Source organism: Lissotriton vulgaris, chromosome 6 (assembly GCF_964263255.1).
Source record: "Lissotriton vulgaris chromosome 6, aLisVul1.2, whole genome shotgun sequence".
In the NCBI taxonomy this organism is placed as follows: Eukaryota; Metazoa; Chordata; class Amphibia; order Caudata; family Salamandridae; genus Lissotriton; species Lissotriton vulgaris.
The window spans coordinates 1,625,877,489-1,625,891,803 of record NC_141694.1 but is presented as its reverse complement, the minus strand read 5'-3'; the positions used below and the strand labels follow the sequence as shown (position 1 = coordinate 1,625,891,803).

General features: G+C 46.5%; 1 protein-coding gene across 2 annotated transcripts in view; it reads right to left on the bottom strand.

Annotated features, from left to right (window-relative positions):
• Positions 1-14,315, bottom strand: part of PREPL (prolyl endopeptidase like) — a 469,235-nt gene that overhangs the window by 139,457 nt on the left and 315,463 nt on the right. For both annotated transcript variants that reach the window (XM_086927792.1, XM_086927791.1), the window contains one exon: positions 601-724. In XM_086927792.1, coding sequence (XP_086783918.1) covers positions 601-724 — 124 coding nt within the window. The remainder of the gene's footprint in view (positions 1-600; positions 725-14,315) is intronic.

The following is a 14,315-nucleotide window of genomic DNA, read 5'->3' as shown; positions in this document are numbered from 1 at the left end:
GCATAATAAATGAGTTCTTGGAGAAATCAATATCCAGGCAAGGGGAAGTCCCTTCAGCTTAAGAGTCTGGTTTTCCAAGAAATTGTTGTGACGTAGATGGAAGTAGCCATGCCTGTATTTGGGTAGAATGGGCTATGCCTAAATAAGGAATGGTTTTCTATGCCTATATATGGGCAATTTGAATTGTACCTATATAAGTGCATGAATCGGTAAATTAATTCGGAATCTAAAATGACATACAACAACTGTTGCTTATATATGATTGAACTTACCCAGGTTGCTCCTACTTGGGTATCCCAATTTCTCTTTGTGCTGCGGTTGAAAGAACATTCAATATATTGCAAGTGGTATTTGATTACACTGTAAACTACTTTGTCAAGAACTATAGGAAGGTTGAAAATATGTACCCCCAATGCTGTGTTTCACAAAACACTGTTTATGTTTCATGCACTCTCCCAAAAAGTATCCTTTATTTTAGCAATGCTTTTTTTAATATAATCAATATACACCAATTTGCAAAGAAATGGCAAAACAATTATGACAGTTATAATTTCATTCAATAATAGCATACTATTTTAAAGTTTAAAAAATGTTAACAACCTTCCTTATTGGAGACGATGTAATCCGTAACAGCTTGACGAAGCCGAGTCACATATCTTAGAAGTCCAATCAATGGTATACGTTGATCATTTTCATTGACTGTAATTAAAACTGAAGGATAATTCTAAAAGAAACATATTTATCATAGAATGTTAGATCTTTCAGTACATCTTTAAAGACAATGTAGTTAGTAAACAAAAGCAGTTTGAATTTGGTTACTACTCATTTTGGCAATTCTTCATTGCTTCTTGTTTTCCAAATCCTTCATCAACTTCAGTACACATTAAATTGGTTCAAAAAATGATTTTTTTGCCGTCTTTGCTCGTTTTGGTACATATACAATACACCTTTCTTCATTTTGGTTATTCAAAAACAGAAAAACAGCTTTAAATGAAGCTGTTTTATGCACAAGAACTGTGGGATATCTTGAGGGAATTTTTGCTATTCTGATTATGGACAGTAAAGACCAATGACTTCACTGGAAGTCGTTTTTCAAATGGATGCTACAATTTAACAAACCATATATTACGAGAGAGACCTTTTTTATTAACTACAATCAACAGAACATTGGATTGCTACTATATTGAAGAGCAGGACTATGGAGGGAGTCTGAGCAGAAAGCAGATGACACATCATGTCTTAAGGCTCGCCAATAGAGTCTAATGACCCATAGGTTGATTCCAATGTTACTATTATGATGTATGAATGTCTACACTAGAGAAGGAATTATAAAAGTATAATACACAGGAGTCTGCAACCCTTGTATAGAAGCCATTTTCGAATCTCCTTATTACAGGTGAGTTGCAACGTCTCTAGTTACCTGTAATAATGAAATGGCAAGCTGCTCAACTGTAATTTGAGTTATAAAGTCACAATGCCTACTGCCAGAGATAGCAAACAAGACAAAAGGTATCTCACAGATCATGATTAGAGCTGCGATGTAAACAAGGATACAGGGAACTCGTTTTTCCTTCTTTTGATATGTTTTACTAAAGAGAAAAAGTGATCAGTAAGGCAGCATGTTTATTTTTCCCATGCTTAAGGTCATTGCAGGAAATATACAATCTCAGCATGTTTCTACACAATCATAGAAAAATCTGATTTATATTTAACAGATTCTAGTTTTGCAATAACTTCCTTTTGGTGTGTTTAATTTAGAAGTACAGATTCCACATTTACCCTTCATACCTGCACTCAACACTAAGGAGAAATACACCAGGGATCTAAGTTGTTTGTGGAATATTTACTGAAAATTACCTCGAAGTTCTATAGCCCCGTCATTTAACTCCTTTGTGACGTGTAATTGTCCTTATAATGTACTACAGCAAACAAATGATGGACGGAATGCTGACAATGCAAACATTTTCCCCCAGTCAAAAGATCTGGGTTAAATCGATCGCTCTTTTGCCCACTACGCCACCACGGTTTGGACCCAGCCATATGCAAATCAGTCTTGACCCTGTGCCTCATGGGAACAGTCCAGACCCAACTGCCACTGAATTCAAGCTAGACTGGCTGAAGAAGGATGAGATACCTTGAAACCGGTCCCAGGATGCGTGTTTCCGGTCCAGGGAGGACCTGACCTGGCAGTTCGGTCTGGACTGTTCCCATGAGGCACAGGGTCAAGACTGATTTGCATATGGCTGGGTCCAAACTGGGGTGGCATAGTGGGCAAAAGAACAATGGATTTAACCCAGATCTTTTGACTGGGGGAGAATGTTTGCATTGTCAGCATTCCGTCCATCATTTATTTGCAAAAAACTCCTTATAAATTGAAACTCAAAAAGAGATAATCTAAAACCACCTCAGCCAAACCTTATCCGAGCTCCCAGCTCACACTGGTGGTTTATTCAGATTCCTCATAACATCATGTATTCCACAGAACAGTGATGTGAACAGAAGGAAAGCACGTAAGACCACAAGTAACAAAACGTAATATGCCTCACTTTTTTCAAATGAACAAACATCAAAAAACTCCACAAAACAACCCCTGACATGACTAAACAATTCTGGAAACTCCACAGCCCTTTACAGAACATTTACAATAAGACTCACTCAACACTCACAATATGAACACATACAAACGTTCCACAAAGCAAGACCAGCTCAAAAATGGTGGCCACTGAATGAAAGAGTATGGTGAAAAGAGAAAGACTAAACCCATACGAGCATGAAAGCCATGTGAAAATGACACAGGTGAAACAAAATAACGTCTACGTTGGGCAGTAATTAAACATTAGAAAAAAACACAAGTAAATGTAATCAAACATCTCTAAAATATCCCAACAAATAACAACAGGTACACATAAAGGTCTGTCTACTGTACAAATGTTGCTACTATTTCATGCCACCAGCCATCTACTTGGTGCAGAAACAAAAACCTCAGGTCAATTTACAGCTAGCAATGAGGAGTCGTACAACGGTTATAATACTCCAGGCACATTAGATACCCACCTACAACCAACATAAAACCATAACAATGGTATGTAAGATGTAACCTTGAAAGTCTGCGATCAACTTCTAGATAAATCACAACATGCAGACAGACAATGGCCTTTGGATTGAGGAAACAAACACAAAAAAGCAGATGACTTACATACAACAACACATGACCATAAAATGGCATGTGGTGTGTGGCTACAAAAAGTAGCCAAGTACATGATTTAAGTCTTCGGAAAATTACCTCACATGACATAAAATCAAAGGCATGTTGAGTGTGATCTTGAAAGTCAAGTAAAAAACGAATATATTGTTTGAAACCTGTGCCACACAGCTAGTTAATATAAATGGTTGGGTGTTTGCTCAACAGGAAGAACCCGCGTACCGAGCGGACCGTTTGAAACTGGGCGAGGGTTCATATTTGGAGGCCCTATATTCTAAACCCAGACGAAAACAGACATGCCCCTCAGACAGCGGTGGGGAGGCGGGCAACGAAATCTCTGGGGTGGGAGGCGAAGCTCACGGATTGTACACCTTTGTGGAAGGGCGACTTCCTTCGGGAGGTTGCAAAGCTGCTAGACCTGCGCCAGTGGAGCCTGATTGGCATAGACAAGCTGGGGGATGTTTGGAAGAGGGGAACTGTGATAGACTTTGTGAGTCTGCAGGCAGAGTTCCACATGGGGGATGGCGAATTTCTTCATTACCAACAACTCAAACATGCCATACACGCACATTTGTCACAGGGGGAACAGTTACCTGAGTATGCTCCGCTTGAGGATCGGTTGTTGCTAGACCCTATGATTGATAAGGCTATCTCCCTTACCTATAAAAAACTTGTTAATAACCTCACACCCTGTGTGCCATGCCCACAAATCCACTGCCCTGGCATACATCAGTCACCCCTCTAGCTGGGTACCCTATGCCAGTGGTGTGGGTACAGGTGCATGAGCCCTATGCCCCTAAAGTACCCAGGGCCATTCCTGGGCACTAAGTGCAGTGATGCCATTAAGAGTATATGGTGCTGGGGGTCGACATTACGAACTCCACAACACCATGATGGCTACACTGAAGACTGACACGTTTGGTATCAAACTTATCAGGACATTAAATCCACACTGATGCCAGTGTGGGATTTAATGAAAAATGCACAAGTCCAAACCTTGAAGCATCTGTAATATGATGGGCAAGACATTGCAGTCAATACATTCAAGAACACAACATGTTAACATGAGAAATTAGGATAGGAAACATAACAAACAAAAGGCCAAGGCTACTACCCTGCAGCCAAATCAACATAAACAGCACTGTACTGTGCACTCCACATACATCAGCACACAGATGAAGCAACATATGCTAAAATCCACAGTCAAGACAGTAAACAGCAACCTACTATGCAACACTGCTAACAGACACACTTATCAAACATACACATCTCAAAAGGATAAACTACATCATAACAGCGCTCTAATACATACATCAAGAGAACAACCTGCAAGTACAGCAGACAGCTGCACAGATAATCGCTCTCCATGCCCTAAACAACTATAAGAAGTTAGGTTATTAGTTTGGGGGAGGGGCAGAAGTCCCACTCAGGCAACAGCCTAACTCCCTATCAGAGTGAACCACAAACGTCACCTAATTAATAATATTAATAATGAGGAAGCTTATAAAGCGCCTGGTTACGCCCACAGCGTGTTCCCGCGCTGTAGTAAGTGGGAGAAAATAGATCCCCATGCCCAGACTAGTGACGCACAGGCCTATTAATGAAGGAACAAGTATGTTTTAAGCTCTCTTCTAAACCTGATCTCAGAGGGTTCCAGCCGAAGCTCCAGAGGGAGTTTGTTCCAGCTCTTGGCCACCAAGAGCCGGAAAGATCTACCACCCATCTGGCCCTCTTGACTTTAGGGACAAGCAACAGGCCAGTCCCACTAGATCTAAGGGACCGTGCGGGCCTGTAAATGGTAATAAGACCTGTGCTTAACCCTCTGGTAGCTTGGTACAAAGCAGTCAGGCTTAACTTAGAGGCAATGTGTAAAGTATTTATGCAATACACAAACAGTACTAAAGTGAAAACATAATACAAAAAAAATCCCAAACCAATGGAGCAAAATAGAGTACTTTTGAATAAATAAATGTATATCAGAATGACAAAAGTTCAGGCAATAGACCCTGTGATTTGCAGTTTTAAAATGTTTAGTGAAAATAATGCCTAAGAGCTCAAAGTGCCATTCGTGGTCATCTCGACGTCCTACACTGGAAGGAAGTCACACCAGTTCAAGCCGACCATGATGAAGCACGGTTCAGATACAGGGACCCGGGAGTCCCTGTTGGACTTGGCCCTCTCTGCCAGGTTACCCATAAACTTTTTGCCTTCACCCCTCTTTTTTTTCTAAATTAGTTTTTGTTGGCCTGAGGACTTGTGCCTGTAAATTACATAGGTCTGGTAAATTAAATGCTACTAGTGGGCCTGCTGCACTTATTATGCCACCCACTTAATGAGCCCTTAAAACATGTCCCAGGTCTGCCAATATAGCCTGTTGGAAGTTTTAAACTGCTGCTTCCACTCTTGGCAGAATAAATCCCTTGTCAGCTCTTAAACACCCTTTTGTATTACATATAAGTCACTCCAGAAGTCGGGCCTAGACAGCACACAGGACAGGATGCATTGTAATTAAAACGTTGGGCATGTACTTTTAAGTTTTACATGTCCTGATAGTGAAAAAAATCATACGTTTGTTTATCACTGCTGTGAGGCCTACCGCTCCCATGGGATAACATTGGGTTACCTTATTGCATTTAATAAGTGATACCTTTTGATTGGGAGCAGGTAGGAAAGACATTTTCTTGTCCTAGCCATTTGGTGCCTGCAGCCTGTTCCTGGGTCAAACGACCAGGTGTAGTTGGCAGTTGTCCTTTGGGTATTGCTCCCAGACAGTCACACAATAGACAAACTAGATATGCATAGATGAGCAGAGCTGTGCACTTGTAGTTCAAAAAATTATGCCCTTCTCTCACACACAGAATTTCACACTAAGCTATTGTGCCTGCAGATAGACTGGGACCAGTACAGGGAGGCAGGACATTCCAGACACCTCTGTGAGGAGAAACCCCCAAAAGTGTCTCCAACTTCAAAGGAGGACCTAGGTATAAAAAAAAAGGACCCTTATACCACCTCTTCAGTTCACTCCTGGTCCTGTGGAAGGACTCTAAGAGCTGCTGTGTACTTCAGAAGCACTGCTTTGCTACACTACGAAGGTCTGCTCTGCAACCTGAAGCCTGCTCCGAGCCCCAAAGGGTCTGCATTGCTGCCTGAGCCATGCTCTTCTACTTGAATCCAGAACTAACAATGTGTCTCCAAGGGTCCAGCTGGAAGTCCTCTTAACAACACAAAAGGGACAAAAAAGACTCCAACCATCTTGCACCTGGACCCTGCCTAGATAATTCTGACCCTCCAAGTGGTGTCTCTATAGTCCTGAATCCTATGACATGGTGCTAAAGGTGTCCAAATAGCCTGAATCCAAAACTTGGGACTTTAAAAATTCATGAACAAAAAGTGCTCTGAGAACAGAGAGGTGGTTGGTACCTACCCATTTGTCAATCTGCCTAAAGTGCACTACTCTTCTCAGCAACAGTAAATCCTGTTAAGTGGCACCAAGTAGGCCAGATACCCCTTCTAATTGAGCCCTCGTTGGCTACAGCTTGCTGCTTCGTTCAGCTGGAAATGTTTTACTACCTATAAAGAGATGAAGTCTGAACACAGAAATCTTCATCAAGACTTCGTCTAATGGCTTCCCGATGACAATACTTCCTCCTCCTCAGATACTGCCAGCTGCCTTACCCCGCTGAACTTTAACTTCTCCGACATTTTTTTCATAATTTCTTTGTGAATCCAATCGGCGTGCCATTGCAGTCGGCTAAAACTTCCGACTTTGCCCCGGTCTCGCGCGACTAGTTGTCTGGGGTTGGCGATTTGATCTTTTGGGTGCTAATTTCCACTCTAAATTTGTTTCATTCATAACTCCAGTTCTACTGATTCGAATTTTTTGTTGTTTTGGTTTCAAATAGTTCATTAAAATGTACTCCACTTTTCTAAATTGGCATTGGATTTGTCTTTTGTTGTGTTTTCACTTTATTACTGTTATACATTTTCTTTACAGATTTTTACACATTGCCCCAAAGTTAAGCCTGACTTCTTTTGTGCTAAGCTACCAGAATGTTATGGCCAAGTTAATTTAGGGACTTACTGTGGTTCACCCTGGCAAGGATTGTTGCTGTTGTATGAGGAGGGTTCACATCCCCATTAATCAACAACCCAATGTCTCACTGTGCAGCTGAAAACGTACCTTCTAAGTCCGGCGCAAAGTGTTCTGTTTGCATTGGAGGAGGCTGCAAGAAGGAGGCTGTGTGTCATGGACTGTCGTCACTGTGGTACAAAGAGCAGGCCAGGAGTAGCAGGTGGTCATCTCTGTACTGAAAAGAGCCAATCAAGCATCGAGGATGGTCACTGCTGAGCTTTGATTTGGCAGTAGTCGCAGGCTGTCATTGCTGTAGCATAACGTGCAGGTTCCGTGTTGTTGGTCGTCGCAGACTGTTGTTGGTACAAAGAGCATATCTCACTGGAACCTCTTGCTGGCAGTTGTCATGGGCGGAGAGAGCATTGGCACGACCAAGCCCGTTTGCGGCCGAGAAGAGCTCAAACTTCAGTATTTTCACTTTTTCTTTAGGAAGAGTACACTCTGATGCCAACCAAGGGTCCAGACATGGGGAGGTACCTCTTAGGGATCAGAGACTGACCTCCTGGCCCAAGTCCCGCTTTCCGCCCAAGCAGCTCTGCTGTTGCGTCGCCTGCCGCTGCCCTGACACCTCTCTCCTTGGTTGAGGCCCTCCTCCACCCACAGGCTCCTGCTTGTGCCTTATCCCTGGTGGTCCAGTGAGAAATCCTTGCTCTTCTCCTGTTCCACTTTGTCTGTCTGGTAGTTGACCCCGTTTCCTGCTGCTGCTCCCCTGCGGCCCCTCCCCCCTGCCATTCCCGGTCCCGCCTCCCAGCTGCGCTTCCCTCCTCCTTCCCTACTTAATGAAGGCCGCTGCTCGGTGTATCAGTAGGTCCACTGACTTCCTGGCCAGAGTCCCGCTCTCCGCCCAAGCAGCTCCGTTTTTGCGTTGCCTGCTGCTGCCCCCGACACCTCTCTCCTTGGTAGGTGTTCGAGACCCTCCTCCACCCGCAGGCTCCTGCCTGCGCCTCATCCCTGGTGGTCCTGGTGTTCCAGTGGAAGAGCCTTGCTCTTCTGCTGTTCCACTATTGTCCGTCTCCATTGTTGTGCTTGTTTTTCTTTGTGTCTTTTGTCTGTCTCTTTAATGTAATTCATTGTAATTTTTGTTCCTGTTTGTCTGTGACTCTGTGTTGCCCTTTTTACTAGTTTTTTGTGCCTCTGCCCTTGTTTTTGTCCTCCGCGCCCTTTTCTAATCCGCTGGTCCCCCGCTGTCCCATCCCCATGGCGTTCCTTCTCCCATCTCCCAGCTGCGCTTCCCTCCCCTTCCCTAATTAATGGAGGTTGCTGCGCTCGTGCAACACTGGCGCACCAAAAGCAAGCCGGTCTGCGCCCGTCCGCGGCCCGACCGCGACCAGCACCAGAGACCCTGGTTCTCTGACCATACACCGCTATGACACAGCTGCCCTTCTCGCACTCAACCCCGGAAGGAACAACAACTGCCATCTGTCTACAGCAATGTCGACCCTCAGCCAGTACTCCTGCCGACACTACTGCGACACTACTGCTGAACCTTCACTACCCTCCGCACCCTCACAGCCATCTTACCCAGTCCGAACACCAGCAGCCCCGAAGCCCTGAGGTGCATCCACCTCAACGTGCGCTCCCTGCACAGACATGCCATAGAGATCTGGGACCTCCTCGACATCATCTTGCCAGACGTCGCCTCCTTCACAGAAACCTGGACCAACTCTACCTCCGCCTCGACATTACCACCGCCATCCCAACAGATACAAGATCCAGAGGAAAGATCGCCCCAATCATCCAGGAGGAGGACTCGCCATCCCACATAAGAGCTCCCTCTGACTCACCACCTGCAGCAGGAGCGACTCCCATCCACCATCGAACACCTCCATTTCCAGATACAGACCAGCCCCAGAACCACCTTACGGGGCACCCCCACCTACAGGCCCGCAGACCTCGAAATGCGCTCACCTCTACCATAGTTGACCTCGTCGCACCCCACGCCATCGCCTCCATGAACTCCATACTCATTGGAGACCTCAACTTCCACCTCAACGACCCCAGCTCTTCCACCCTCCTGGAAAACCTTGCCAACCTCAGACTGAAACAACTAGTCACAGCCCCCTCCCACAAGGCAGGACACACCCTCGACCCAATCTTTGCAGGAGATAACGGCATCCACTTCGGACACACCACGCAGCCCCTCTGGACGGACCACCACTGCTTACCCTTCCACCTCGAAAAACCCACTGCCTCCAAACCTGGAACCCGCCCACCGCGAAGGAACTGGAGCAAAGTTACTGAGTAGCACCTCAACTCCACCCTCAACTGCGATGCCGACGCCAACCTCACTGCCAAAGCTACACAGAAGCATCACCAACTGCGCAGACGAATTTGCACCCCTTTGCAACCCCGACAGACAGCGCCCCAGAAGGGTCAGAAGGTTCCCCGCCGACCTCCAAGAATCCAGACGCACCTGCAGACACCTCGAGAAGAACTGGCAAAACAGCAAAGCTTCAGAATACCACACCACATACAAGATCGCCAGGACAGAATACCACCAACTCATCAGATCAACCAAAAGGACCTTCATTCAGACCAAGATCACCGCCAACGCCAGCAACTCGAAGGAACTCTTCAGCATCGTCCTAGATTTCACAAAAACCCCCAGCGAGGCCACGGACATCACGCCCTCCCAGGACCTCTGCAAAAACCTCAGCGCCTACTTCTATCTGAAAATCAAGTCCCTCTATGACAACTTCAAAGAACTGACACCGGATGGCGAAACCACTCACTCCCCCAGCAACACCAGCCAAATCACCATCTCTGCCTGGACCCAGGCCACACCGAAGACACCGAATAGACCATGAAAGGCATCCACTCAGGAACACCCATGTACCCCTGGCCTCCGCACATCTTCCGCAGAAATGCCGCCGCCATCGCACCGGAACTACGACGCACCTACAACAACACCTTCAAAACCGGCATTTTCCCAACAACTGGAAACGCGCAGAAGTCAAGCCCTTACCTCAAGAACTACCGACCCATCTCCCTCTTCCCTTTCACGGCCAGAGTCACCAAGAAGACCAGCAACGCCCAACTAACAAAATTAATCTAAGTGAACTCCATCCTTGATCGCCCAGATCCTGATTCCGCAGCAACAAGAGCACCGAGACCACCCTACTCGCCGCCACGGACGATATCCGCACCCTCCTCGACCAAGGCCACTCCGCGGCCCATATCCTACTCCACCTCTCCGCAGCCTTCGACACCGTCTCCCTCCGCACACATCATCAGACTCCACGACGACGGCATACAGGGAACCGCCCTTTAAATGGCTCCGCTCCTTCCTCACTGGTAGAACCCAAAGATTCACTACTGCCCTTCCTCTCCGAACCCACAGAGATCACCTGCGGAGTACCCCAAGGATCATCGCTCAGCCCTACGCTCTCCAACATCTACATGGCCCCATTCGCCGCCATCGTCAGACAGCATTGTCTCAGCGTAGTATCCTATGCCGACGACACCCAGCTCATCCTCTCCTTTACCAAGGCCCCCGTCACCACCAGACTCAGCTTCAAAGAAGGAATGAAGGACGTCGCATCCTGTATGAGCAGCAGCTGCCTGAAGCCCAACTCAGAGAAGACAGAGGTCCTCATCCTCAGACCCTCTCACACCGCATGGGACAACACCTGGGGGGCCCACCGCCCTCAGCAGCCTGCCCACCTCCACGGACCAAACACGGTACCTAGGCATCGTACTGGACTCCTCCCTCTCCATGACCCGACAGGTCAACACCGTCTCCTCCACCCGCTTCAACACCCTCTGCATCCTTCACAAGACCTTCAAATGGATCCCCTCAAAAACAAGAAAGACCATCACCCATGCACTTATAACCAGCAGACTGGACTACAAAAACGCCCTCTATGCCGGAATCAACAAGTCTCTGCTCCGCAAACTTCAGACCATACAGAACACCTTAGCCAGACTCGTCTTCGGTATCCCTCAACAAGAACACATCTCTCAACACTTGTGAGACCTCCACTGGCTCCCCGTCGACCTCCTTCCAAGTTCCTAAGAGAAACCTCTGATCCGCCAACCTCGCCAAAACCCCACGCATCCGCAGAGCCAAAACTGGTGAAAGAGGCTTCTCCTACATTGAGGGCTAGACCTGGAATTAGCTCCCGATCGACAACGGGCGCACCCCCTCTCTGCACATCTTCAGGAAGACCCTCAAGATCTGGCTCTTTGACTAACTGGAGCTGCTTACCCCCTCCCAGTGCCTTGAGACCCTCACGGTGAGTAGCGTGCTTTATGATTCCCTGATTGATTCATTAACTGATTGATTGAGACTCACTCCAGCAGAAGCCAACAGGGCTCAGACAAGTCCAGTTGCAGGTCCAGTTGCAGCAGGTCAGCTGAGAATTTGCACGGAGGCCTCTGAAGCTTGTTGTGTCCTAATTGCTCACACAGTAGGTCAACCAACTGTTCCATGGAGTCGCTATAGTGAGCCTCGGATGAAGGCAAGAAGGCCTAATCTTCCTTCTCGGACAGCAAGGAAGTCCTTCAAGCAGCAGGAAAGTCCACGGGCAGTAGGGCAGTCCTTCTTCTGTAACTTCCACAGGTCCAGAAGTGTTCTGGAGAGTGGCTCTGAGGGTCTAATATCTATACCTGGTGGCAACCTTTTTGCGTAGAGGGACATCCTTGTCTACCCCCACATTTGGCTCTGGAAAGTTCTTTCTTTACCTTATCGAGGCTCCAAACTATCTAGGGTGACAAACGGCTGGTGTCAAGCTCCTTTGTGTTGAGGTGTAAGTGGGACAGAACATAGATCCGCCCTCAGCCATCCTGGCAGGATGGCCCATACTGCCCACACCTAGTCTCCTTTGTGTCACTGTCTGGGAGGAATACACACAAACCCCAAAAGCATAGCCATTCACAGTCATGTGATCCAGGACACTAGCAGAAAGCACATATAGTTAGAACAAGAAAATACCAACTTCCTAAAAGTGGAATTTTTTAAATTGTGGCTTCAATCCAAGTTTTGTTCCTCATACAAAGTTAGCACTTATTTATTTTATTTTTATTTTTTTCAATTTATAGGGCGCAACAGCTACCCAAAAAGGGTTTCCCGGCGCCTAGACACAGCTAGTTTGAGGACAGGAGAAAGGGGTAATGGCTATTGAGTATTATTGTTCAAATAGCCAGGTTTTAACAAGCTTTCTGAACCTGATATAATTTTCTTCCTTTCGGATGAAGGGAGGAAGCGTGTTCCAGAGGGAGTGAGGAAATATAATTTTATGGTCAGTAAAAATGTTCCCTGGCGTGTACCCCACCGTCTCCATGTATCAGTTTTAAAGTACATGTAACTTCCCTCCTGTACCAGCTATAAAGACGCAGACACATTTGCGTCCACCGTTAACATGTTCTCTTCCAGATCCACCATGAATGGATCGGATATTCAGTTCCTAAATATGCCTTGCCAATGTCTTTTAGTGACACACTCTACAGGATTTTCCAGCTCTGGCACACTAGGCCCAAATTCTGCCATCGAGCTTCTTTCTGTTCTCTGACTCTGACTCCGAAGCAAGCAGCCCCCACCTGCATCTCTGAACTCTGCCTTACTTTCTGTGCGGCCCATGGCGTTCGGCTTAGCCTGCTGCCTGCCAAGACTGAATCCGACCTTCGAATTATCTGTCTGCTCCTCGAAAATACATTCCTACCTACTAGTTAAGTAAACATTCTCCCATCTGCAGAGCAAAGGGCCCGGCCACGCTGTCATGCTCAAGTAATTCATAGACTCTGTTACCATGGAAGGCCCATGCCCCTTCGCAACTCATACCGACACAAAGACGCCTACACACACTCATAGCCAGTCTAGAATAGCCTCTGTCCCAGAGACCTTTCACTGCCGATAGTATGGTTCCCAAACATCAGATACTAGATATGATCTAGGTACGAGTTGATCTGACACGCCAGACTTCTGTCTCTTTCCGTTAGCTTAAATGTCAAAGTTTCCTGTCACTCTTAGTTACACGTCATGCAGCTGCGCGCGCATCCAAGTTTCCGATTTCTGCTGACATTGCACAATTATGCCAAGTATACACCTACTTGTTACACCTATCTGTGACGTTTTTCTATGTTCACGCCTATGTTCACGCCTAGTTTATGCCTTCTGCTTACGTATTATGTCACGTGTATACTGCTATCTTGTCTCTCTCAGCTGTTACGCCTACTGCATTGATTTCCGTAATGTATGTTAAGTATATAAGCTATGTAATGTCAATAACAGTGGGCTCTATCACTATCCCTTCCTGGACCCCTGTGGTCGCAGGAACCTGATATTCTGATATCCTGGTCATGACCATACCATTCCTTTTATAGGAATAAAATCCCTTAGAACTCTAACACCACGGACTCTGTCTTTTTTCATTCCGATTGAGTTATTATTGATTAAGTACTTACCTGTATAGAAATTCCGAGAGTAAATTAATTATTTACGTCATTTGGCGCCCGAATAGGGACTCCTCCCCCACCTTACGCGCCGGATGGTGCGTTGCATACTCTGTCCCCTGCCATCAGTTAGATGGAACCTACGCGTACTGGCAGGATTTCCTGTAATCTCCCTCTGACCCACGGAGGCGACGAAGACTGCGATTAGCACCCACACGAGGCGGTAAGGAGTGCGGAGGATCCCGACCAGAGCCTAGCCGAAAGAAGCAAGGTCCGAGGTGTCAGAGGCCCACCAGTTACCCGAAGTACCACGTGCCGAGTCCAGTCCGAAGCCGAATCCAGTCCGAAGCCGAATCCAGTCCGAATCCGAGTCCAGTCCGGTCCGTGTTTTCCGAGGCCTTCAGTTTTCTGTGCTTCCCGGTGAGTACCGTTGCTGGGAGTATCTAGACGGGTGCATTATTATGTATCCGGTAAAGACGTGCTTGGGTACACAAGTACGGTCTGCATTGTTTTAGACAGTGTATCTGTGCTGTTTAGCAGCATATCAGTATATCAGTTAGCAAGGGTAGGGGCATGTTCTACATGTTTTCT